This window comes from Peromyscus leucopus, chromosome 19 (genome assembly GCF_004664715.2).
Source record: "Peromyscus leucopus breed LL Stock chromosome 19, UCI_PerLeu_2.1, whole genome shotgun sequence".
Classification (NCBI taxonomy): domain Eukaryota; kingdom Metazoa; phylum Chordata; class Mammalia; order Rodentia; family Cricetidae; genus Peromyscus; species Peromyscus leucopus.
In genome coordinates, this window is record NC_051079.1 from 22,949,412 (window position 1) to 22,977,307 (window position 27,896).

Consider the following 27,896-nt stretch of genomic DNA (forward strand, 5'->3'; position numbering starts at 1 on the left):
GCAAGGACGGGGTGAGAAAGTACATTCTGAGGTGTGTGGGAATGCCCTAGAAAGAAAATGTCTAGAAATGAAAGGATTTGGATTTAACTCGCCTTTGTGACCAAGGCAATGATGTTAATACCCATCTTAATAAGCCCCTACCTTGCCCCTAGTCTCATAAAACCCTCAAAGAGAAAATTCTTGAAAAGGTACATCTTCTCCCTTCTAACACTTGGCCGGGTGTGAGAGGTCCTGGGAACGCAAAATAACCATGGATCTGCATAGACATTAAAAAGTATGACTGCAATGACGGGCCACATCACAGGTGTCTTACAGCTTGCATATTTATTGAACCAATACTACTAAAATAGCTCCAATACATTGGGTACTTATGAGAGCAACAGTAAGGACCACATGTTACAAAGGCTGCGTCTCCAGCGGTGCGCAGCTGCAAGTCTACATAAATGCCACAAATGCACAATACTGTTTTCTTGCTCTATTTACATAGCTGATATATCTATCCTAACAAAGGTGGGGGGCGGGAGGGGGGAATGCACGAGAAACTCAGGCCAGTGGGGGGAGCGAGAAGAGAAGGAAGAAGGACAGTGCATGCGTCATTGGTGTTTAACAGTCAGAAGCGCAAACAGTTCAGAACAAGGCCTGCCCTGTCAAAGGAAGAGCTAAAGACGTTATATAAAAATTAAGGTGGGCTTTCAGTCTGGCTAACACAACAACATTCCGTGAAGAGATGGCATTATCGGATTTTATTTTTGTTTATCCATTTCACTGGGAGCAAGGACAAAAATGTAAACTCTACACCTTGCTTATCAAAACTGCCCCCCAAAAAGGTGTTTTGCCTTTTATCAACGTCATCATCATCATCATCATCATTATTTTGTAAAGACATTTTTTCCAATTTCAACTTTGGGACAGGTATAATTTTCAAATTCCTACTCGGATGTCAGTACTTGGATTTGTTTTTCCCACATGGCACTTATTGAAAAAGAGTGGACCTTTACCCCCCTGAATACCAGTCAAACAAAAAGAATCCAAAGAGATACCTCGAGATGCCTGGGGAATTATTGCTTTTCTTTTTTCTAAGTCAGGCAGGTGAGGCTGCAGAACGGAAGAGTTCTGGTAGGTACATTACAGTTTTGTGATTGCTCCCGCTAACGTGACTGCACATCCACCAGAGCCAGCCATGAGGGGACAGCCCCTCACCCTCCTGGTAGCATCCGCTCAACCTACAACACTGAAGAAGAAAGCCACACTGAAGACACAAGGAAAACAAGACGATCCAGTCTAGAGAACAACATTCGGGGAAACAGAGTACCAACAACACCTTCTCAGAACATGGAAATAAAAAATAACTCCATCAGAGCTACCTCGCCAAGGAGCATGTTGAAAGTCCAAAATAGCACCATTCATCAGTGTCTCAGGTCCTGTGGCAGCATCTCGGTCACTTACCACCAGGAAACAATGAGTTTCAAACTACTTCTATACATCAAAAGAGTACATGGATAAAATATAGAGATATACAGACAATTGATGAACATAAACTACTAGGCTTGTTACATCTAAGTGAGAAAAAAAAAAAGTGGGGGGACTCTCAGCCTCTGCAAGAAGCAGTCGGGAGCCACGTGATGAAAAGGTGGGAGTGGACCAGTCATGTGAGAGCAGAGGGAGTCTGAGTTGTGGAAGACATTGTTGTAGCGAACCAGGCCTGAGGGCCCACCTGGGGGGGTTGTAAACGTGGATTCACAGTGTGAAATTCTGAGTATTTTCACTTGAGTCTGAATGATTAGAAACTGTTTTGATGATACCTATTTGTCCACTGTAAATTCTCTAAAGCAAGGCTTAGAGTCCCATAGTTTCTTCTTATATTTGATGATTTACACAGAAAAAAAAAAATCCCATATATGATACCAAGACCTCATCAAAACCCCATACACCATATGCAATACAAATGGAGGTGTTACAATTAAAAAAAGTAGAGGTAACTGATATTCGGGGAGCAGAACTCATGGCTGCCTGGTGGAGTCAGAGAGGCAGCGCTGGTCTCCTCCATCTTCTCACGGTTCACTTCCTTTGGCACAGGAAGTCTTCCCTGCAGGGAACACAGACAGAGAGACAGACAAACATACACACACAAATATATACTTAGTCACTTTTTAAACCATTTGAAACTTTTTTTTTTTTGCTTCTTCTACCCACTTTTATCCTTGAACTTGTGCTATTTTGCAAACAGTTTATATATTAACAGTATTCCCTTGAATGTAAATATTAGGTCAGTGGGCGGTGAAGCAATTAAAGACCAGCTTTCCTTTGCTTGTGCAGAGGCAAGTGTTTCTGTCATGGTGGTGGCACTGTTCCTCAGAGTCGGATCTCTGGGAGAGTTGCTAGTCCTAGACAGCACCCAGGATCAAACTGGGTTGGGAATGCACATCAGAGTGCCAATACACTTTTTAAAGATTTATTTTATGTGTGTATAAGCATTTGCCTGCTTGTATGTACGTGTACAGCGTGTATGCCCAGTGTCCATGGAAGCCAGAAGAGGGTATTGGATCCCTGGAACTAACTGTAGTTACAGATGGTTGTGAACCATGATGTGGATGCTAGGAACTGAACTCAGGTCCTCTGCCAGAACAAAAAGTGTTCTTAACCACTGAGCCATCTTTCTAGACTCCCATTTTTTTTTTTTTTCAGTGAGTGATATGATGGAGGGCTGACAGTAGTCTATTTTCCATTACACAATAAAGACTTTAAATATCACGGTGCATAAATCTCCCTACATGAACTTTCTATAAGCAGCGGGCACACTTCATCCAAGCGCTAACGTCGGGACTAAAATGGTACCCAAGATCCAAGTGTCTGAGGTGCACACAATGGAAGGGAATCCCAGATGGCAGCTGTAGGAAAGAGAAGGAGAGTGGGAAACTACGTCCAGAGGATGGTGAGATTCAGGCAGCCTAGAGCTCAAGTCTCTCCTTACAGAGCTGACCACTGAGATGATGGGCCCGATGGATGGCTGAGGACCACTGCTGTGCCGCTTCGGCTGACACACAGGCGAGGCTGACGGGAAGCGCAGCCTCCACCAGAACTGAGCAGCAAAGAGAGCAGGACAGCGGGGCCCACTGAACAACTGACACAAAAAACTTCAATCATTCGAAGAGGAAGATGGCATGCCCCATCCAGACACCCTCACAGTGAAGACGAAGGTCTCTCTTAATTAAACCGTTACTTATTGGTGTTTTCTTAGGGAGGAAATAGCCTTTGTGGGTTTTAAGTGTTTCTTTTCTCTTTTCTTTTTCTTTTTATCTTTTTTTTCTCAGGTTATCGGTTCTAACAAGAAAGTTTCAGTGAAGTTACCTGGATGGAAGTGCTTGGATTGAAGTGATATTCTGATTTTGTGACGTGTGAATTATCACATTTGAATCTATGTTGAGGATGAATTTGGGAGGCAGGAACTTCCAAACAACCTGACACATTTGAATCTAAGTTGAGGATGAATTTGGGAGGCAGGAACTTCCAAACAACCTGAAGCTGAGTACTGTTTCCAGTGGCCTCAGGGTAGATCACACAAGCTGAAGAAACAACACCTACTGTGTTCGGCACCCAGTGTGCCTACAACTTTGAAAGCATTTCCACGTATTCCCTATGTGAAACACACACAATGTGCCCCTTGACAATCCAGTCTAGGTTGTGATGGTGTTTTGGTATCAGTAAATAGCCAGAAAAATATAATTCTTCACACACCATTAAGGATCTAAATAAAATTCCTCAAAGCATATTATTGGGGCACTCAATAATAGTGTGTAAAACATAGTAAAAATTAGTAGCTTTCAACCTTGAAATTTGGTATACAACCCACAAATTAAAAAAAGAAATCCATTGATATTTTCCAAGCAATGCCGCCACCTCATCTGACCAGTTAGTGCGGCCTTGAAACCGTTTCAAAGTCAGCACACTGCTGTGTCTTGCTTTATGAGACTCAGTACCACTAACCTTTGACCTCCATGGAAAACACACTATAAAATGAAAACTGAGAGCTAGGGAAGAGTATTTCAGATCTGAATTTAGCACTAGCATGACTTTGTCTCCCTCAGGCACTTCGTCACTCATTATGGTTCTGAATGCTTGCACTCATTACTGGATTTTGAACCTACAGAGAGAAACAGAAACCAAAACAGTCCCTACCCAGTCTGCCCTTAATTAACTTGTTCTAGGGGAGACACCCAAGTAACTGCATGACAGAAGACCATCAGTAGGTCATGCAGAGGCATGCTACTGAAAGACCTTGAGGGCCAATAAACTAAAACGCCTTCAAGGGGAGGAACTCCCAAAGAGACGGCTCTCTGCACCTCCTCCCTGGAGCCTGGATTTACTAGATTACAATCCTCTTCTTTGACTCCTACCATTCTGTTGTAAAGAACTGTCTGTGTTCAGCATACCCTTTTCCCCAGAAGTCAGGCCTTAGGATAGTTGAGGTCATACAGTTACCTTTCTCCATCATCCATATACACACACGATGATTCTTGTGAGGCAGAGGGCCCTGAGTAATCTACAAGTCTGAGGGTGGGGGCAAGCAGAGATGCTCGGTGTCCACAACAGGCCTGCTTTGCCAGAAGCCACCTCCAGATGGATGGAGTTCCTCCCAATGACTGCTGGCGCAATCCCAGTTACTAAGTAATGTGCTTTGGACCAAGTAAATTGAGATTATCTTTCATGCAGGTATGCAAAGGTGTGCTTTTCCAGAAGTTTCCTTCTGGACAAAGGACAAGTATATTGTGCTTAAAATACCACTGCATTTTTAGAGAAGAAATAACAAAAGAGCTGAGGGTGTGGCTCCGACTACCTACAGCGCCCACCTTAGAGCATGCTTTGATGGAGGCACAGAGTGAAGGGACACACCACTGACCTCACACGTCACTGAGGACCCTCAGATAGTCTTTCCCACTTGGTTGATATAGCCAACATCAAAGGCTGCTGTAGGGAGGGCTGATCCTTTTTCACCCTCAGCTGCTTCAGGGGAATTATGCCCTGATTTGGCCCAGAAAAGAATGTCTAAGGACAAAAATACACATGTATATGTAGAAATAATTTTAAAGGGTGAGGCATGTATCCAGTGGCAGAATATGTACCTAGCATGGGTTCTACCTCTAGCACCTTCAAAGCAACAACAATAATAATAAATAATAGTAGTAATGAGGAGGAAGAGGAGTAGGTGATGGTAGTGTTAAATGGTTAGATTGCTACTGCTGTATGTGGTGGTGCTGGAGTTGTGGGGTGCGGATGAGTTCTGTACTTCAGTTCTTTTCTACTCCAACGCAGTAAGACTAGCACAAGTTGAGTTCCATCAGGTCCCATAAAATTCCGTTCATCTGCATTTCTGCCAAAAGTTTCAACTTGACCTTCAGAAAGTCTCTGAAAGTCTAAAAATGACTTAGAATTGTTTTCTTTCCATGTCAACTGCCAGAGGACAGGACTGTGATTTCTAAAAATTCTGTCAATAATGGGAACTGCCTAAATCATTTAGTGTAAATCAGGTCATCTCATACAGGAAAATGACAGCAATGTTACATCTGGGGTGGTACCATTGCTCAATGACATGAAACTTTGATTTTGGGGGGTGGGAATAATATTGTATGTGTATGGGTCTTTGGCCTGCAACATGTCTGTGTACTATGAGCATATAGTGCCCACGAGGCCAGAAGTGGGCACTGGGTCCCCTGAAACTGGAGTTAAAGACAGTTGTGAGCTACCATGTAGATGCTGGGAATCAAACCCTTACCCTCTGGAAGAACAGCAGAACTCTTAACCACCGAGCCATGCCTCCAGCCCCAAGAAACTGCTTAATGGAAATTTTATTTTCAATGGATTTTTTCTTTCTCGTGAAACTAGCTGATCAGTGCTAAGAAGCACAATCCTTCCATTGAAGGTCAAACTGATATTTACTGCAGTCCAAAGTATGTACAGGGAAAACTGGTGACTTACCTTGTAGGTTATGTTTTTAAAAATATGTTATTTCCAAGACCAGCATAGAATTATATTAGTGGATGATTCTGGGAGTGTACAATGGACATTAAGATGAAATGAAGTAAGCCTGATCTATTTCTTTGTGTGTGTTTATGCTTCAAACTTGAAAACGGGGTTCACCGACAGCAGTTGGGGCTCTTACCTTAGTGAGACTTCCCTCCATTTCCTTGTATGGAAATGGTTCTTGGCTGACCCAGACCAAAAGTTCTGGGTAGTAAACCTATGGAGACATAAAAGCACACACATTCAAATCACAAGGTCCATCCTGAAACCACATGGCCTCACCCCCACAAGCTCAGTTCTCAATGATGATTCTAGATTCTAGGCTGTCCTCTTGCCCCCCCTCCCGCCCCCCACTGTCTGCTCAGAGCACCAGGAAACTCACTACATGTTTTCCCAATATGTACTGCACTCAGGAGAGCTTTGGCTAGTCTTCCAAGATGGAGTCCAACAGAGCAGAGATATCAATCGACGTTGGTTACAGCAGGCAAAGAGGCAGTTGAACGGCATGTATGGCAGGGTGCACTAAGGGGCCATGGAGAGCTTTCAAAGCATCTTCCATTTCATAAGTATCCTTGCAAGCCTCAATGTTTATGACATAACTATTTGGGCGCTGATCAACACTGTTAGGAGTTATCCTTCATTTATCAGAAGGTTGAAGAATAGGAGGAGGGCAGAAATGTCTTCTATTCTCTCCAGCTCCATGAGGCCACTCACACCACACTGTATCCAGCTCCCCGAAGCAGCCTAGTATCTGAGAGAGGGGCAGGGAGCTGGGCAGCTGCGCAATGAATGATTCAGATAATAAGAGTTGATGAATTCTGAGGGTGGGCGGAGGTAGAGGGAGGGAGGCAAGCTGAGCAAGTCTTCTTTAAATATACAAAGGGTTATTAGCATAAGGCTGCTGACCAGCTGTTCTCTATTTCCAGAAAGCAAGATGGAGAGAATGGGGTGGGGCGGGGCGGGGGAGGCTTAAAACTACAAATTGCAGATTTAGGTCAGCTATAAGAAAGAACTTGGCACAAGAATCGTTAAATTACTAAATGAATTTAGAGTGGAAAACTGTGAAATCTTCTTTAAAAAAATTTAGAAACAGAATCCAACAGCCATCTGTCAGAACTAATTCACATTTGATACCGTACTGCCTGAAGAGAGGGATGAAATTAGAGGAGACGCCTTCCAGATCCAAGTTTTGTAAATAAGCCTCCTGTACAGTAACTATTAAGAAGCATATCTCATTAACAGGTTAACGAAGAGACTCAGGAGTCATTTTCAGTTCTGGAAGTACTAATTGTTGAATTAGTGGTTAATATTTTGTGTGTCTCAATCAAGCTAGTTAGTCGGTTGGGGGTCTGAAGCAGAAAACATGGATGGCTCATGTGTTCATTCTTTGGGATAACATAATAGTAACTGTTTTTGCTGTTCTATCAGTGTTTATGACACATCATAGCCACGGCTCACAAAGTAACCGCATACACTATTTAATCGAGCCCGGCAGTAGGCCTATGAATAGGAATATTTTAATTTCACAGAGGGAAAAAAGGAAAACTCATAAAGGTCAGGACAACTTGCCCAAAGTAACACCCCCTGGGTCAGGACTGCAACTCAAATTAGGTTCCTAGATCTCAGCTCTCTTCTTCCCAGTGTGCTGGTGTCTCTCATTTCCCCTAAAGCAACATGTCTACTCTCTACCATCCCTCTCAAAACAATACCAGCCCACAGCTACCACCCACTTTCGGCTCTCAAAGACTTGAGGGCTCATCCTGTGAGAACCGTTTCCTCCCCTTGGAGTGCCGCTCCCTTCTGAGACATGTGCTTCCCTCCAGTCTCCCCACTTTGCTTTCACAGATCTTTCCCTCCTCTGCCCAGCTCCTTCTTAAAGAATGACACCATCTGCCTTGTTTGGGACAGGCAGCCAGTCTAGGCGGTCTCCCTAGCCAGAAAAGAGGGAATAAAATTACAATTTAAAATAAATAAGCCTTTTTTGGTTTCAAGGCATGTAACAAAAATCATAGCACATAAGATCCCACGTTGGCCTGACATCCCAGTTTGATCCCACACTGAAATCAGGAATAAGTTCACTTAATAGAAATTGACCTCAGCGACTGATCACTTTTCAACACGCTCACTACAGTTAAAAAAAAAAAAACAAAATCAAATAGTGAGAAATGGTTTCCTCAGGAAGCAAAGGCAAAGTCAAGAAATGACATTTGTGATTGTGTGTTTCTCTGGGGCTACTCCATTTTAACCAAGTCCCACTGCTTTAGCATTTAGCATATCCAAGCTACCAGAGCCTGTGTCAGCTAGAACAAGCAAAACCAACATTTGGTATAACATTCAGAACTTCTGGCAGGAGAGGCTGCTCGGGAGTAAGAAGTTCTGGGAAGATAGTTACTCTTAGATGCAAATCCAGGAACAGACTGATGGCAATGTGCTCCAAGCGGGCAAGACGTCTCCTGTGCCCACCACTGTGGCTCTCAGGACCCAACACTGTGCCACACAGGTGGCTGGACCCTGCCTGGCTTTCTAACTGTTGGGAATATTAAGAGCTGGAAATGACTCACGATGAAGACCTGAAATGCTGATGGGACTCCGACAACAGGAATGCGCTATGGACCCACCTGGAGTCCCTGTGTGGACGCTGGCTCACAGCCTCTCTTTCTCCTTGGTACCAATCGGCTCCTGCTGCACTAGACACGTGACTCTACCTGCGTTTGCTTTTCTGAATTCAAGTTCATGTTTTTCGTGAAAACTAAAGTAACATTCTTCCTCACTCTCTTTTGAGTTCTTACTTTGAGGGCTTGTATCTCAGAAACGCCAACGTTCTGGATAATGTACACAAAAATACCCTATGAAACCCAGTAAAACAAAGTGTGCCTCGATCATCACAAGAGAAGCATGGAGTCTTTCAACACCGTCTTCCGTGTAGAAAAAGAAACAGCATTTTCCATCAAATTCTTCCAGAATATTACTCTCTTAGATTTCAAATAGGGACCCAGGGATACAAGCTGTATTTTCAAGAACTACAAAAATATGAGCGTTCACTCCAAAAATATAGAGAAGGAAGAATTTAGCATTTACTCGATTTTGCCTGAAAGTATGTTCATATTTGTCTCTGAGCATACTAATTAATGTGCCTTTTCCCACAAAGTACTCATTAATGTACCTTTTCCCACCTCACTGATGATTAGATTAGGAACAACAGGATTGTATGAAGATGTCTTAATATGTTTAAATCTATGATATACATTTAATGGCTTATGATGAAAATTTACCATTTCTTATTCTCTAAAGTATTTGATTGCTGAGTCTTAAGTTTAAATATCCCAGCACAGCACACACATTGGGAATAAAAAGCTCACTTTCCTTCCTTCCTCCCTCCCTTCTTTCCTTCCTTCCTTCCTTCCTTCCTTCCTCCCTCCTTCCCTCCCTTCCTTCCAACCTTTTCTCCCTCTTTTCTTCTTTCTTTGAAGACTACTTTACTGTCAAGTCCATAATAAAAAAATAACTTCAATTTTTAAACCTCTAGGTCATAAGCTTGAAAGCAGTTTGCTATCTGGTAGGAATTATAAATAAGAACTAGTACTGTAAATTAGAAAAGTGTGTGTGTGTGAGTGTGTGTGTGTGTGTGTGTGTGTGTGTGTGTGTATGTGTGTGTGTGTTGGAGGGGAATCAAAGATCAGTCTTTCCATGTTTCAAAAGAAAAAAAAAATTAACCTAGAACACTGCCTAAATTCTTTCAAGCTTTTCATTTGAAAGCTTGCTGGTTTTTGTTTTTTATTTTTATTTTTTTCCCAGTAGTCTCGTGGTCCACGTTTAGGGGAATGGAAAAGTCCTTTGTCCTATTTCCTATCATTCCCATTATTCCACAGCAGAATTTGATTTCTATGTATTACCAGCTGGTAATTTAGAGGCTTCTAAAATTTCCCTATTTGTTTACTGCCTTTATCAACATTTCCTTGAGAAGACCGTTCTCAGATAATAGCCAACAAAGGCACCATTATATCTTTACTCTGAGCAAATATACGCCACATAGCTAAACACCACTTACTTAGCTGTTTAACAAACCTTCACAGAAATCTGAAGTAAAGACTGCTGCATGGCTTAGCTGTTAATGACCATAACTGTAACGCACTATTTTTTTTAAACCCTTGGAGGGGTCCATTGTGTTTCAAGGATGTAGACAAATGGCCTGCTTAAGACTTAAAACGACAGATGCCCACCCCTTGCCATTAAGGAAACAGAGTAGGGTAGCAGGTGGCCAACCTCCATAATTAACTCTTTGTATAGCAAAGGGGTATATTTCATAATTTAGCTGCCAATTAAACAGTGTATGCCTACATATGTACATGTTCTACTATGCCTAATTGGTCAGGAGGTTGTGAAGCCTAGTCCTACAATTTGAAGAGAATTTATGTGCATATTCATACACCTCATTTTGGTAAAAAATCCTCTGAAGTGGCGCAATTACGAATCTTCCTCAAAAGGCACCGAGACCCAAGTGTTGCTGGTCGCAAGAGTGAAGGATGTAGACTGAAACCATAAATGAGGAAGAAAGGTCATTTTTCCCTAAGCAGCATCGCACCAAAGACCAAAAGGTGCCCCAAAAATGATGCATGGTGCTGGCTCTCTAGAGCTCTGGTCTTAGAGGCCTGCATAAGCTAGACAAAGCTTCCTCAAGGGAAAGCACATGGGGAGAAATCCATTGCCATAAAAGATAGAAAGGAAAGCATGGAAAACACCAAGCCACCCAAATGATGTATAGAATCCTCGCAAACTTCAGAAAGCAGAATAAAGGTGTTAGTGCCTACGCTGGCAAACACTCTGTGATGGGAACTAACTGAAACACACACACACACACACACACACACACACACACACACACACACACCTTCACATACTGGCTGTTAGAACAATGAGTAATTAGAGAGAAAACATTATGAGTTTTCCTCCCAAGAAGGAATGGCTGGCCCTGTAGCTCGGCTGACACTTTTAGAGTCCCCATGGTTTGACAAGTCCCTAACACGGAGAAAGTGGGGTGGGGGAAGATAATTGTACCTCAAAAGAAAGATTGGGACGGCTCCCAACTTGGTCATACCCATTGGTATCAGCTCGACCCTAGGTGCGTGTTCCTCTGATGGGCCGAGAATATGTTCCTGTCTGATTTCATATTCTGTAGCAGATTGTGTGACCATTTCACATTATGTGTTGGACAATCCAAAGACTGGTAATTCTTTGCTGGCACAGTCAGAGCACTTGCAACAAGCTGTGTGGACTTCAATAGTAGAATCCTCTGAACTCTTTCTGCTCAATGTAAAGCCGCCATGAGAGGCCGCTGATGAATACGTGGGAACCTGACAGCTGTGGAATTTTATTTCTAGACTTCAACTAGGCAGAGAAAGGAAATGAAAATCTCCTTGCTGGCAACCAAATGAAAGTGTTTACATGTGAAATTAATCGTCAGCACAAGGAGCTTTCACATCCCCTCTGTTCCACAATGTAATATTCTGTTTGGCTGCCGACTTTTAGATTTTTGTCTTCTAAGAACAACAGCAAAGACTTTCAAGGGTAGCAACAAACAAAGGCAGAAACAAGCCACAAAAGGTTAACAACTGTGTCTGGCTTTTCTTTTACACTACTGTATGAACCCATTGACTATGTGAATTTTCTAGGCTTTGATGGGGCACAGTTCAAGTCCAGGTATAGTGCAATGGCTTGATAAAACAGAGTAACACTGAGGTCACCTGCAAACACTTACAACTGCCCTTTATCCCAGCCTCATTCCTGGCCAATAGGAACTTGCTCAGCACAATGAAATCCATCTAAGACTACAGACACCCAAAACAGAGAGCATGCATCGAGGGATTCTCAGTTTTCTGCCAAGACACCTCCCCGGGACTGGAGGTCAGTCTGGTACAGGAATCAGAGCCAAGTGTGGTCTAGACTCGAGGAAGTAAGCGCCGTGCTTCAAATCTGGACTTTAATGGGTGACTTCTCTGTAATGAAGACAAAACAAAGTCTAAACAGCTGGTAACCGCTCAAAGTAAACCACGAGAGAAAGCACAAGACTGAAGCTTTGGAAAACAGCTCGTCGTGCCTCAGAAGAAACTTTCCAAACAAAGAGCCAAAAGCTAAGGAAGCTTTTGAAATTCTGAGATTATGTAGCTGCAGCCGATGGACAAAAAAGTAGAGCTGGGTGGCGAGATGCCTCAGTGAGTAAGGCTTGCAGCCAAGGCCGATGGCCTGAGTATGAGCTGGCCTCTGCCCTCTGGCTGGCACAACTGTCCTATGGTACATGTGCACACGTATGTGCATGTGTGCACGGGCACACACACAAATTAATTAATTAATTAAACAAATGTCAGTAAATTGTTTTAAAGCAGAGACCACAGTAGATTTGCCTTTTCAGTAAAGGAAAAAAACAAACAAACAAACAAAAAAAAAAACATGAGAAAGAGAATAAAAAAGGAAAACTGAGTCTGTGTTAAGCTACAGCCAAAAAGCCCTTGAGGCGTGTAAGCACAGCATAAGCTTTCCTTTAGCCCTATGACTCCAACAAATATGTTATTAAGATCTTTTACCTCCCTGGAGTAGAACCAGAGTAAATATTTACTTAACACATCTGAATTCTAAGTCTGGACCACCTTATCCCACTGGATGGATTTGCTTGCATTTGTCAGTAAGAGAGGAGAAACATGGCGTCTTGTGAGATTTCTCCAACGCTGAGGGTCCATCGAGGAAGAGAGGACTGGGCTATTCGTTCTGATTTACGTGCAGTGTGCCCAAGTGCAGCTCTAAACCTCAGTCAGCACTCTCTCCCACTGGAGTAGCACTGCTGTTCTCTTCCCAGCCTCCAAGTCCAGCACCTCAGAGATCCTTACATCCCAAGGCTGGCAGGAAACTCCAGACTTAAATTTTTTTTAACATTTTCAATTTTATAACTTTATTATTAAAAAAAAAAAACCTTGCAATTGCTTAAAACTGTATTTCTTTTGTTAAAGCCTTCAGTCAAAGACTAGTGAGATACTTAATAACCTAGACAGAGAATGCTGGATTTCCATGGTTTGGGCGGATGACAGACTGCTGCCCTGAAGGTCTGAAGACATTCCAGAGCATTCATCCGGTTGACTTTTGTAAAAGACCTAAGAAGAAGCTTTCCAGAAAACCTGCACAAGTGTTCATTCCAAAAGTCAACAGCCACTCTTTCCACCAGTCCAGTGTCTTTGGCTGGCAGCCACAGCCACAGCCACCCTGGCACTGGGCAAACGTCATCTCGCAGGTGCTTGTCATTGTAGACTGAGGGACCCTCACAGCCTCATAACCAGGTCTGGAGGGAAAGTCGTTTCTCTGTAAGAAGACACAGCTTCTGAGAAGCCTGGCCTTCTCGAGAAAAGGAGCAGTGTCTACGGATCTCCAGGCACAGCCTATAGGAGCTCAGGTCAAAAGAGGCCAGCCGCTAAGCAGTTTCCCAGAGCCCGACCTCGGCACAAATCAACACATGTCTAGACGGACAAGAGAGATGACAGAAGCGGGAACGGATGCGCTACAGCTCGGGACACTGCCCGGTTTCCAACTACTGGGTGAAGCAAGGACTGAAGGCTGAAGGCACTGTCTGCTGAAGAGTCCTGGAAGGCGGAGGACCAGAGAAGGAGCTCCACCCCACGTGGAAAGGGTGTTTCAGAGCAAGGCGTCAAGAAAGAAACAATGCTTTCAAGAGTTGTGAAACTGACTGTAAAGGAGACTGCAAGTTCGAAGGAAAAGTGCCTGACCAAGATCCCACCTGCATTCTAACCACCGTGAAACCCGTTTAAACTTAGAGCATCATCATAAACTTGACTTTATTCACCAACCTTCTATTTAAACCCCATCCTGAGTTTTCATTCCACTGTTAACAAAACATCAAAAGTACTTTTCCAAGAGAGGAGACCAATGGGTGTTGTGGGGACCCACAGGGACTGAATGTATAAATTCATGGACCCACAGTCTCATGTAGTAAGGTGTCATGGAGTCCATCATAATGCTTAGGATTTGTTTGTTTACCCCCCTTCCCCCTTGCAGAAGATGAGCCCAGGGCTAAGTGTTTATTCTATCATTGAGCTACACACCCCCATTTACATGTGTGCTTTTAGAAAAACAGTTGTAGGCATGTGGATTTATGCATACATTTAGTGGTACTGGGGAGGGAACCTAGTACCTTACACATGCCAGGCCAGCATTCCACTATGAAGTTTTATTAGCTCTGGGTGATAACTTAATCCCCACCATTTTCCTATAAGGATGAAATGAGCTGATACACAGTATTCGCACCAGAGCCAAGCACATGGGTGGGTGCTCCCGGGACCACTCTCCTCTCACTTACCATTCTATAGATGAAGACACTGAGGGAGAGTTGAGGGGGGGTCTTTCCTGGGGTCACACAGTCAAGACGTGGAGAAGACAGATCGCCTCTGTCCTTACAGACTCAGTGGTCACGATTGACACTGGGTGCCTTCCCTGGGGCCACCCGGATTGTCTCCGAGGCTCTCCAGAGAATGGAGAGGCCTGCTTTCCAACCCCAAAGAGTGCTGATCACCCCCTCTTAGCGCCCTGGAGATGAAATGTAGATACATTTCTGATACTCACTGTCAAAAGTAATTTTCTCAAATTATTTGTTGTTCTAAAACCTATTTCCAGTAAATAGTCACTCCTTCAAATAAAACTAAACTTAAGGAAAAAAAAAAAAAAGAAAAGCAGTCTTCGAGGACACAGGATTACAGGATTTGTTCCACAGTGCTCAAGTATTACCACTGCTGCTGCAGAAGTCCACTAGGTGAGCAGAAACTTCAGAATGGTGACATTAAGATTTTGGATGTTACTGAACCCAACTGAAGAAACACTGGCAGTCTCCGTTTATCAGTTTTCATCTCCATCCTTCCCCCTCCCTCCCTCCCTTCCTCTATTTCACCTTCCCTGGAAGGAAATGATCAACACAGCACAAATATATCTAGCAATTGCTACAGCAAATGACAAGGCCCATTTGCCGAGAAAGCACATTGTTTTATTATGACCCCCAAATGAACTCTCCAACAGCTCCTCCTCAGCTGGCCTCCAAAGGCCACTCTAATTCTGCTCACTCTTCTCTTTCCTGGAAGATACTGGAAATCATGTTCACTATACTTTTGCTTTTCAAAATTCTAGCCAACTTTAAAACACACTGCTAAGAGAATTCGAGTCTTCTCTTTAGCAATGATATGTGGAGACAAACCATGCACTGCATAAACTATAATGTGATCTTGACTAAAAAGGAAGAAAATAAACACTAATTAGAGCAGAGAGGCAGTGACCAGGCTACTAGAAATTAGAAATTCAGAAAGAAAAATAGATTTATCATGATTTAATTTGGAAAGTTTTAATTAATGTAGCAGAAATCCAGACAGTTCTAAAGACAGGCTAATGAAGAAATGGAGAAGGGGTAACAAGCCAATTACTAGGTAGTCATGGTCTAAAGACTCCAAATAACAAGCAATAAAATGTGTCCTACTTCATGCTCAGACCACATGGAAGACTACATTCAACCATAACTAAAGTTATAAGAACAGCTGGTGATTTTAGTAAAAATTCACATTATCAAATAAGGTGCTTCTATGAGGCCAAAGAATAAATTTAATCAAACCTCTGATTGAATTGATTTTGACAGTGTAGATAACTAAGCCTCATATAATAAAATTAAAGCTTAAAAAACAGTCCTCAGGAAAAGGGGGTCGGGGTAGGAGAGACTCTGTAAAGATGAAATAAGAGCATGTGGAGACTTGGCTCCCAGACCAGGATAACAAGATCTGAAGAGTTTAAGATTCCATTATCAAGAACTCAGCAAACTGCCAGGCCAAAGCACTGGATGATGTGTAGTTAGAGAGCCAAGAGAGCCTTGCTCGGAGACTTGGCCTGGTATAGATCATTGGGGTTTTGGTAGAAATCAAATCCAGATAATCCAGATACACATGTATGAAGACAGAGGGCTTAAAGATATAAGCAGATATGTTGATTCTGTATTAACTAACTGGCTAAGTATGGAATTTCCATCGCCCAATCAATCCATGAAAAAAATATTACTAAGTCTTTATTTCCTGTGAAGTAGTGGGTGTGTGGTGGGCACTTTGCAAAAGCAGAATGCACATTTTTTTTTTAATCAATAAGTGATGTCCCATTGATTTGAACTGGAACCATCAAAGAAGCAAACGCAATTTTCCTAAAGGCTTTTTAAAGGATGGGGTGCTAAGGAGATACTTCCGTGGAAAAAGTGCTTCGACACAACCACGAAGACCACACTTTGCATTCCCAGTACTCATGTAAAATCTGAGTGTGGTGGCACATGTCTGTGACCTCAATGCTGGAGGAGACAGCTGGAGTCAAGGGCTGGTCAGTCTCTCTGAAATGGCAAGTTCCATGTTTATTAAGGAATCTGGTTTCAAAAAACAAGGTGGAGAGCAACTGGAGAAGACAGTGGACATCAACTTCTAGCTTGTACATGTGCATGCAAGGGTGAGCAACACACACACACACACACACACACACACACACACACACACAATCACAAGCCACAAATCAAAGAAAGTCTGTTCAAGAAAGCAGTGTGCTCGTTAATATAATTCACCTGTTCAAGTTCTAATTATCTTAATCACACAACATCTGAAACCCTCTGACGTTCATGACTTGGAACCATGGCTGTGTGCCCTGTACCTGTTCTCTGTTTCGTCTGGTTTAACTGAGTGCCTACAGCGCATTAGGGGGGATGCTCAGCCATAGGCTGCCAACCCCACACATGCCACTATGGCCACTTAGCAAGGGTCTGACAAACTTTCAGACTATGGTCTCACCAACCTTGGGGTAACTTTCACAAGGACGACCTAGTGAAGGGTAGGAAACCGTGCTGTGCTGGAAGTACTGAGTACTTAATCCCAAGCACTTCCTGGGGCCATGCTTGCCACTGCTTTTAGCCACCTAACTACTGACTATAGTCTTTCCTTCCCAGAGAATGTCCAAGAAGCAAGGTTCTCCCCTACTTTCGAACTCCTTCCGGTCCAAACAATGGCTTCCTTTAGCAGACACCAACTTTATCCAATAAAAGTGTCCTCAAAATGCCTGGGCCCTATATTAAACAAAACAACTTTTGTAAAATTCTCCCTGCTCGGCCTGTAGTATTTTTCCCGGCTGGAAGTGTATCAAACCCAGTTCCACCAGGAAGGCTGTTACCTGCCCCAGTAATCAAAGGACAGTTGTGTGTGATAGTGATCTGAGTGCAGGAGCTGAAGGGCTAGAGCCAGCCAGCCACACCAACACTTCTTTCCACTTTCTGAGACTCCCTCTGTTTTAACTACCTATCGGGAAGGCTCTGATTCAGTATTTTCATTGGCAGCAACCATTTGGCTATCCCCCCTTCTTTTCCAATCAGTGTCTCTAACTGCCAATTTCAGCCAAAAAGGAGCAAACAGACCTTCCTTTCTTCCGCCACACTCTCTTACATCTTCTCCTCCATCTCAAATTCAAGATATTCTTGTATTGTCCTCCATGAAAGTTAGGATGGACACTGAACCAAGGATTCTGGAAGCCGGGCTCTGAGATGCCTCCAGCTAGATAATCATAACACCCTGAAGGCAAACGGTTTTAGGAAGCAGGCCAAGGAAATACTCAGTAATAATTTTGTCTTAAGAGATTTCACCACTTTGTGAAGCCATAGCAGATTCTGCTCAACTGCATCCATTAGAGTACCGAGAGGCGGTCCCTGCTGCCTGCTGGAAACAATCACTGCTAACGGAGGGCATAATGCTCCACAGCCAGCACCCTGGAAGAGGTCTGGGACTCTCCCGGGAAACAGCAAACCATAGAAATCCAGCATTCTGAGCTAACATAGTGCCACTCTGCTTAAAGGGGTATAAAAAAAGAGAGTGCAGAATTGAATTTAAGAGTTGTGCTTCTAGGGTGGTTAGATCTGGCTTAACTGTTCCCTTCACCTCCCTAACACAGAGTATTCCAGAATGTTCAGCGATCAAGTCTTTGGTCAATGAATGCATCATCTGTCCCGACTCATCTCGTTTCCTGGACCACAAGATTAATAATCTGAGAGATTGTGACTCTGTACAGGGTCAGGCTGTTAATGGTTATGAACCCTGAAGTCGGCCACCTGGTTCTGGCCAGAAATGCCAGACTGTCGTGTATCTATGACACTAACTCATTGTTTATTCCACAAGCACTGGGGCATTTATTGATCACTGGGGATGTGCCAGGTCCTGGTTAGGCATTATAGCAGAGATCAACCTGGCTTATAGATGGAGGTAGGCTCCATTCCAAGGTCCCATTAGAACATGTTAATGAAGGCTGGGCTTTGCTTCCACACTATGTAGTAACTATGTCAAATTATTTTACTGGCTGTCCAAAAGTTCTGAGTGATGGAACTTTCCCATCTCTGAATTCACCACCTTACCTACAGACGAAAGTGGGGGAAAAGCAAGACATCACAGCCTTATTGCTTCCAAGAAAGGCAGGCTTGTGTGGTGGTCAGGGTGCCAGTCCTTCAAGGTCACAAAGAGGAATTGTACTGGTGTGATACATGGACAAGGCATGTAAAATTATTTCCACCAGGGATACTAGGATTATTTCACAGAGATCATTCTCAGTCTTGAAGCACATCTTTATTTTGTTAGGTGGTGCATTCCATACAGACCAAGCAAAAAAAAAAAAAGGCACAGAAGAAAGGAACCCTGGGACAAGTGACCTGGCTAACTCCAACTATGGCTACAAATAAAGGATTATTTCAAATGGTTCCTGGCAAGTTGGTTTCACCCTAGAAATTAAACTTAGGAATATCTGGTACACTGGGAAAAGAAAAAGAAAAAAAAATGTATTTGTGAAAATGATGGAGGACAGATAAGCAGTTCTAGGAGCAATGTTCATCTATGGTGCCCTGGCTGAAAGGCCTGGAGAAGAGCCCCACTCACCTGAAGGAACTACAGCCGCTGACCTATGCTGGCCTCACTGGAAAGCTGAGGGATGGGCCCAACTCACCTAAAGCAGCTATGGGTCAGTCCCACAGACCCTAGTCCTGACACTTCCTGTGGAGATCGTGAAGCTAACATCTCCCAATGTGAGGCTCTAAGGAAGTCCCTCGTGGACAGACTTGGCTTTTCCCAACTCGGGTGAGTCATGTGAGGTGATTCCCCTCAGATACTCATGGCTATTGACTACACAAACAAGTGTCTACAGGACTCAAACGGTAATTTTATTAAGCTGCTGCGCGGAGCTGGCTTGTACTTCAAAGCATGTCTAGTTTGGTCAGGAAGACCTGAGGGAGACAGCAGCTGAATCCCTAACGCATCTGGTCAACCTGAGCATGCACCCAGTCTGCCTAACCGGAAGGAGATCCTGCCTCCTTCCAGGCATCTGGCACAGCAGGTGGCCCCTCTGGCTCAGTGGATACCATTGAGGGACTCCTCACAAAGAAAGGCTGCTGCTGCCTTGGGAGGAGTAAGAGGCAGGCTCCCTTTCCCAGGGGCATCCCTTTCCCTATCAGTGTAGCCCCCGGTCCAAGGACAGTAAAAGGGCGCAATAAAGACAGCTGCCCCTTTAACAGAAAGCATGTGAGTCGGGACATGCTCAGCTCAACCAGAAAAGAACCCGAGGTAGTCTGGTAACCTGAGTGAGAGCACTGGGCCATCTGGAAGACGCCTGCCGAGTGGCTTCTTCTGCTTAGCGCATCAAGTCCTTGACTCCTAGGTCTAATTTTTTGAGATCTGTCCTTGACAGCACAGAGGTCCTTCACAGGGAAGAAGCGCTACTGCAAGTATAACTTCCCGATCCATCCTTTTCATCTAGAATTGCCTTCTGCCTCCTCTAAATCTGCCCCGAATATCCTCAGTTCTTCGTGGACCCAATGTTTATCAAAGGCTACTTTCAAGACTTTAGAATAGAAAACGTAATACAGCATATTATTCCTTCTCATGGAAAAAGAACAGCAGCTCACTTCTGGACTCAAATTTTGTGCTAACACCAGGCAAGTGTGCGTGTCATCCTGAAACACTATATTGAGGATTTGGACACGACAGTCGGGATGAATAACAAATGTTGAGGCTGACTGATGCTTGGTCACAGGTGCAAGAGGAGTCAGAGGTGGCGTGCATGAGCAACCTGCCATGTCTAGCTCTAGATAATTTCTATTTCATCAATAGGAAAGATTTCCAATGGTACCATCCATCCTCATCCTACATACCCGCCTCTGAATTTTATACTTAGTCCTGGATTATGGAGTCTTGCAGTGTCTGCTAGATTTGCTGTTCAAAGCTAGTCTTCCTTCTGCAATTAAAATGTGCATCCACTGAGGCCAGGGGCTGGGTACGTGCCTTCTGCAATCTAAAGAACTATGCCCAGTGCTTAGGTGAGAATGCTCTTCAGGTGACAGGCAAATGGTGTATATTCCCACTGCTCATTCTTCTTAGTTTTGTGTTTTCAGGCATGCTGCCTTTGTGTCTTTGGGACCACAGATTCAGACTCTACCAGAAATAAGTGTGTGTTAAAGTCACAAGGCTGACAGTGAAGCTCCTCTTGGATTCAGGAGGGGATTTTTATAGCCGTAGGATAAGCTGCTGTGAGCTTTGAGTACCACAGATGGATCAAACCCAGAGTACCAGAACCTCATTGCCTACTCAGAGCACGGCTCTGAACACTGGGAATCGGAGCAGTCCAAGCTACTCTCTTTTGGCAAGTGCCACACTTTATGGTTTAACCACAACGTTTCTTGCCCCTGTAACAAATCATGGCAGGTAATTTGCTGTGTAAATGAAAGTTACGTTCATTTTGGGTTCCTGGCTCTTTACAAGGAGAGGTTAATGATACAAATTACCTCTACTTCACCAAAACTAATCATGGTGACTCATTAGAGCTAAATTGTAAAACATCCAACTTAATAGATATTAGCATGCACACACAAAATATTTATTAAGCTTCTACTACATATTTACTAACTTCCAAGCATGAAATATGAAGTAGAGAATTCCTCTATGGGCCTAAAATCAACTGGACAATATGAAAAAAGCTTATGAACTACTAACAAGTTATATCATTGGGGTTAGGAGCGTGTCTTTACTACTCACGAATGGATTGATATTGAGAATTTAGTGGAGAGAAATTTAAATGCTTAAGTCACAAACTAAGAGGGCTGGTAATACTTATAACACACTAGGCAGAAGAACTGTGATTTTTTTCCAGCCAATGAGATGAAATATTATTGACACTCTCTCAAGGATAAAAATGTCCTCAAATATCTATTTTGGATAAATTTAGACCCAGTGCTAAGCTGTTTTCTAGTTCAAGCCAGAAAAGCAGTTTAAAGTTGGACTCTTGCATCATACCCTCAGACAAGATAACACAGTCCAAGCACACTTGAATCTTTCCCCCTTTGTATATCTGGATTGAATTTGCTGATAAGACTGCCTTATCCCTAGCCTTTTCTTACACAGCACAAGAATTATGCAGATAAAGCAAGCAAATCCTTCCACTACCACATCACTCCAGCATCATTTGAATTACCAAGATGAATCAGATGAAATCAAAGGCTTTTTAAAGCGTGGTTATTCAGATAATTATTTCAGTCTTGCATGTCACTGAAGCTGTAAGGACATGGTCCGAAGACTTCCCAGCCATGGGCAGCACTAATGAGAAAGCCTGGGATCAAGGACACTTCAGGGCCCCCTTTCAAGGCATCTGAATGCACTTAAGGACTTTTAATGACCAGGTAAATGATTATTTAAATATTCAAAATTCTTATTTGGGGATTACTCATTCATCTGTGCAAAATATTTATATTGTAGAAGCCCATTTTCTGATTTTCGAAGAATTTATTTTAAGATTTAAAATGAAGCGAATTCCTTTTGTGTATTTATGGTAATCTGCCCTATATCTAACTTTTCAAGAAATACATAGTGTTAAAGTGGATAGCTATTTATTCCAAGGTGTTTTTACTCCAAGATAGTAGGTACTTGAGTACCATCTCCGACCTGACTATCTCTATAACTCAAGAGGAAGCTGGGCTGGGCCTAAACCCAGAGAGACTGATTATCTCCTCTGTCCTAATTCCCCAGACAATCACCAATTCTCCCCTTCATGGGCACAGGAAGGCCTGGTGAAAGACAAGATGGCACCATATAAAGTTACCTCCCAGGTAACACCGAAAGTCACTGCTGCAGCTTGTCAATTTACATCCCAAACCCAGCGACACAGGCTGCCAGTAAGACTAACCATTCCCAAGCCTTGCCTTTCTCTATACACCAGGAAGTTTATGTGAAGGGGGGAACTGCTGAAAGAGTTCTCTCATGAGCCCGTGAATGCTCCTTCCCAGCTTGTGTGGGAGCAGAGCGCCATGAACAGGACAACAGAGTCAACCCATCTTCCTTAATGCCCAGCATCAGCCATAAAGAGAACTGAAACTGTTCCAGTTCCTAGATCTCTGCTAGAACATTCCAAGTCCATTCTTAGGCCACTGGGAGTCTGTGGCAAACACATACTGGGGGGCAGGTTTACTCCACGGAGGTAAAACCAGGACTTTAACTTTGGCAGTGGATTAAAAATCTGGTTTGTTCAAACCAACTTCAGTATATATTCTAAAATGTTTTCTCCTTGTTGGCATATACAAGTCAAGTACTTTTAAAACAAAATGCACAAATCAAAAACACATCATAAAATAGAGGTCTAGAAACTTAGCAAAAAGCTATGTTCTAAAATGAAAAAAAAAATCCCAAAGATCCCTGTAGACTATCAATAATTAAAAAACATGCAGAACTCTACAAATTGCAAACAATAAAGGCAAAGGCATGTTTGCTAGAAAACTGAAAAGGCTGGAGAATGGGTCACTGATAAAAATATTATGGTCAATAAAAATGCAGAAAACTATGCTTAGAACAACAACTTAACAGTATGCTTGGGTTGTTACCACCTCAGGCATCACCTCCAATACCATCACATGACTGGCACCCTCAGAGGCCCAGGCACAACATGTGCTGTGAAAGGTGGCACAGAGCTGAAGACAGACATGTATATCATTGTATGTATTTATCATTGATTTTAATAATGCACACAACACTCTATGAATCCTGCATGCCTCCAATTTACTACTGTGGAACCCTAAGTTCTAGTTCGGTTTCCGATGCTGGAATAATATTATTGACCTAAAACAACCTGGGGAGGAAAGGGTTCATTTGGCCTAGAAGTGATAGTCCATCACTGAGGGAAGCCGTGGCAGAAGCCAAGATTGGAACCCGGAGGCAATGGAAGAACATGGAAGAACACTGCTTTGGCCTCAACACTGAATTGCTCCTCACAACTTGCTTACCCTGCTTTTTTATACAACCCAGGACCACTTGCCTGGGGTGACACTACCCACAGTGGACTGGGCCCTCCCACATCTATCATTAGTCAAGAAAAACAACCCACAGACATGCCCACAGGCCAATTAGATTGAGGCCATTCCTCAATTGGGGGTGGGGGGGCCCCTCTTCCTAGGTTGTTCTAGTTTGGGTCAAGTTGACAAAGTCTAGCCAGTGCACCCTACCAACTTAGTGTAAAAAGACCAGATATTCAATCATAACCTGTAGAATTCCAGAGTTTACTAATTTCTTACATTGGCCTGAATAGATTATAAATCTGCGTTTGAAATGACCTTCTTATAATATATGGAAATTGGATTCTCTGTAGTGTTTTATACTATGTAGATAAAAAGGCATGTTTAAGAGAAAAAGCAATGCTTACATATATTCCAGAGATGGCCAGCAGTTAACCACCCTGCTTCCTGTAAGTAATTTCTATCGTATGTGAGCCAAATCTTTAAGTAAACTAGTTACAGAGTTCTATAAAGTAGTCCCAGTTTTAATCAAAGAAAGGAAATGAACTTCATTTTGCTAAAAAGAAAGAGGTTGAAGATATCTCTAGCATCAGGTTTAAAAGAATATATTTGAATTTTTTTTTTCTTTTACATTACTATACACAAAGATTTTTCAGAGCTCAGGCTTTCCAGATACAAGAATTTCTAGAAAGTGACTTGGAATCGCCCTCAGACAATAACTGCCGGAGGTTTTATTTCAAGCAGTGGGCTTGTGCCAGAAGGGACTGCCATCTTGATGAAAGGAGCATCGAAAAGTTGTGAGAAGATTTTTTTTTTCATGAGTAAAAATCCTCCCAAGGGAAACAAAGTGCGACCGTCCACCCTGCCACCCCACGTCACGGACAAGGGAGGGAAATCAGCATTTAATATTAATTTGTCCTTGCTTTTCTGCCTTTGAATGGTTCCAACTTTCATTCTCAGCTTGGCATGCATGTCTGCCTTCCACAAAGCACACTCCACCCCCCACCCCACCCCACTACAGAAGCATGGTGCTTGGCTTTGACCTTGATCTATAGGCCTGGATTTGGCAGGGTTCAAGGGTCCCGTTTATGTTTAACTAAGACTGTCACTTGAAACATTGCAACATACAGCCTTTGTGGTCTACCTAGGGTGATCCAGTGGGCAGGGCGTCCACTCCAGGAAAAAAACCGAGTACTGAAAACTCCATTCCATCACCACCTGACTTAGTACTTTGCAAAAATGGCTGACTGGGAAGGTAACCTGCAGGTAACGGCTTGCAAGGAGTTCATTAATTACTTTCTCTGTTCACCTCTTTTGTCTTTCTGCCCCAATTCTTTAATTTCATCGTTAGCACACCAGTCCAAGCAAAACCTACTTTGCTCAGGGCTTTGACACCCACTTGTTGAAATGCCAGGCAAGGCACAGGTTAAAAAAAAAAAATGAAAAAGCTTGCTTCTTAATGAAAGCCAATCTGAACTCATTTAACTGCCTCTGATTCATCTTTCTCCTTGGAAGCTAATTCTTGGTTGTTCTCAAAGAAAACATGAAGTATATCAGATCCAATTTTAATTCACTAAATTCCACCCTCATTTAATAGAGAGAAAAAAAGAAAAGAAAAAAATAAGAAGTAAATTAGGCAGGCACACACTTTAAGCAGGGAATAAGTGCTCTGAGGACCATCAACATTTTCAGGAGGCATGCTGCACAGAAAGCTGCAGAATGTTTTTGTCTGTTTTTTTTTTTTTTCCTCCCCACAGAAGTTGAACATATGCATTCAGCTGCTTTTGGTGTGTATTTCCTATGGTGCCTGATTTAATCAGAAATTTAACTACCCTCTCTGTGGATCACACACCTTGTGGGAAACCACTATATTTCACTTTAGAGGTTAATATGTCTGCCCTCTAAAACTGAAATGTCTCTTTTAAAGGAAGTTATAAGTAGGGAAAAAATACATATGTATTTGAATAACAATACATGATACATTCATTAAAACGATCGTATCTACTGCTGTTAAGGACAGCATATACTATAGCTTGGTCCTTAGACACAGACTCAGTTTCTGGATAAGTTCTGGCTCTCTGCAATAGAAGACCCACTGCTTTGTTTGAGCCCGCCTGCCATTCCTCCTTCATGTATATCACAGCATGTCAATCTCCTTAAAGACAGAACAGTTCCTGCTGTTTGAGTTAAAACATCCTTGCTCTGAAAATCAGAATTTTAGCGTTCTATTCAAAATGACTGCAAGTCAATAGATCTAATTCACCACATCCGATTCATATAGACCGTTGTACTGCAAAGCACTCACCCACTGGTCAGAACCTTTTAAAGGTCAGATGGGATAGAAACAATAGAGAGGCAGGCTGCATGAAGGCGGGTGGCTGATACTTATATGTAATCACTGATAAGGAGCTACTGAGAATTTCTTCTGGTGACCGCTTCTTACCATTTTGAGAATCTTAGTAGTCTCGGGCTCCTGTTCCCCCTTCCTTCAGTCCAGGGAGACCAACCTGCAAAATATGTTTAAATACAGTAGACACATTGCTTCACCACAGGTCAGCAAATGCAAAAATGTCTCCTCCGAGGTCACAGACAAATAACTACTTTGTGTGCTGAAGATTAGTTCCATGCAAATTATTCTAACCACCGGAGCCTCTGGAAGAGCTTTCCAAGTGTGGTCTACAGGTTTACATAGGGACAAAGGAATCCCTGGCACCTGGCTCTGCAGTCCTGGGCTATCCTTAGTGTCTGGTTCATCTTTAAATTGCAGTTCAAAAGGTTTAGCAACTTAAAAGTAGACCCAAGTGATAAAAATAGATTGTTTTCTGGCTGCTCTTTGTTCCCAGACATACTACTGGCAGTATATTTGCAATCAAGACCAGAGAACAAGAATCAGCCTTCCGCCGTAGTGTAATGCCTCAGAGTGGATATTTTTGGAAATGGCACTGCATTACATAACCTTCCGTGGGTTTTTTTTTTTTTAAACTACACGGGGAGAAAGTCAGGAATATACACCATTATGCCCTTCTCCCGAAACCAAATAAACATTCACGTACATGCTTCAGTGGTTCACCCTCTATCTTTATTCCATTGGAGCACAACTCTTTTGTTAATGTAAGTTATAGCAAAATTAAGATGAATGGAAAAACTAAAAGTTCTCCAAACGGGGCATCAGAGGCACCTAGAGTTTTCCTATAATGTTGTTATAGAAACATAAATGCAAATCAGGTTATTAGCAACACCAAGAAAAAGTCATTTTTTTAAATACTCCCGAACCCCAAGTTCAACTGCTTTATAAGAAAATAGAGAAAAGTGTTGCAACAGCGAAAACATGAAAAGACCCACCGCCGCCGCAGCAGCAACATTGAAAGAGTAATCAAGTGTAAGGATTTTATACAGGGAGGGGGAAGCTTGCATGCACCAAAGTGCATTTAATGCAAAGGAACAAAACAGCTCCTAACAATGAGCAAGAACAAAATTAACCACACCAGCAAGCAAAACCCCACCCCTTCACAAAAGAATTCATTTCTCTCAACTTGTGCGTTAAACAAAGGAGGGGGGGGGGAATCGAGTTAAATTCCAGCCTTAATGCAGCAGGAGCAAAATGACATAATTTCTCCAAGGTGTCAGCTTTAGCTCTAAAATTCGGAGGGAGAAAGCATGAACTCTGCAAGGTTGAAGGGTCCAGCTTAGAGCAAAGGCAAGGAATGGACACAAAAGAGAAAGCAGCGCTCCCAGCTGGGGATGAGAAAGGCATATACTTACAGACAAAAGCCCCGCTCCCTGTTCACTCTCTCTCCTCTCTACACCTGAAACACAAATGTGGATGAAAAAGGGCATCATGCTAGAAAGACAGCTGAGGGAGGGGGAGGGGAAAGGGGTGGAGGAAGAAGAGGGCGGAGGGGGAAGGGAAACCAAACCCCAACCCGCTCCACTTCCAAGAAGTGCAGCCTCGGAAAAGGAGGGGAAGGGATCCCTGCCTTGCGCGCTCTCTCCAAGTGTGTGTGTCTTGTGTCTCTCTGTTCCTCTAAACCAACCTCTCAATCTCAACTCTCTCTCTCTCTCTCTCTCTCTCTCTCTCTCTCTCTCTCTCTCTCTCTCTCTCTCTCTCTCTCTCTCTCCCCCCCGCCCCGCTTCTCCTCCCACCTCCTCCCCTCTCTCCTGCTAGTGTACTAGTGAACAATGAGCTAATTCTGATGGAGCTGGCACGCGGCCAGCGCCCCAGCCTTGCTGCCACCGCGGAGCCAGACTGCTTACTCGGCAGGAATCGGCGGCTCGCGGCCCGTGGGCGCGCGGCCAACGGCGCGCGCTCCCCGGCCCCGCACCCGCGCCGTCGCCGCCGTAGGGCACTGGGCCCTCGAGGGGGGGGGGGGTGAGGAAGGGGGGGAGGCAGAAACCGCGCCGAGCCGCCCCGGGAGCGCAGCGCACACTCTGGCGGGTTCTCCGCCTCGCCGCGCGGCGGCTTTGCAGACAAATAAGGAGGCGGAGGCGGCGGTTTGGGGGCGTGCCAGGCGCGGAGGCG

At 43.4% G+C, this 27,896-nt stretch overlaps 1 protein-coding gene across 1 annotated transcript; it reads right to left on the reverse strand.

The window, feature by feature from the left end:
* Nucleotides 1-305: 305 nt before the first annotated feature.
* Nucleotides 306-27,676, reverse strand: LOC114691634 (neuronal regeneration related protein). The gene is made up of 5 exons (XM_028867045.2): nt 27,632-27,676; nt 27,140-27,183; nt 25,821-25,884; nt 6,158-6,235; nt 306-2,086 (listed from the first exon to the last, which is right to left on the reverse strand). Exons 3-5 carry the CDS (start codon nt 25,821-25,823, stop codon nt 1,961-1,963), a joined length of 207 nt encoding a protein of 68 aa, XP_028722878.1. The 5' UTR covers nt 25,824-25,884; nt 27,140-27,183; nt 27,632-27,676; the 3' UTR covers nt 306-1,960.
* Nucleotides 27,677-27,896: the final 220 nt, after the last annotated feature.

Bases quoted from the DNA above. Each gene is read 5' to 3' on its own strand.
- LOC114691634 (XM_028867045.2), bottom strand. The intron at 2,087-6,157 runs GTAAGAGCCCCA...TGTTCCCTGCAG, and splicing joins TGGAGGGAAGTCTCACTAAG to GGAAGACTTCCTGTGCCAAA.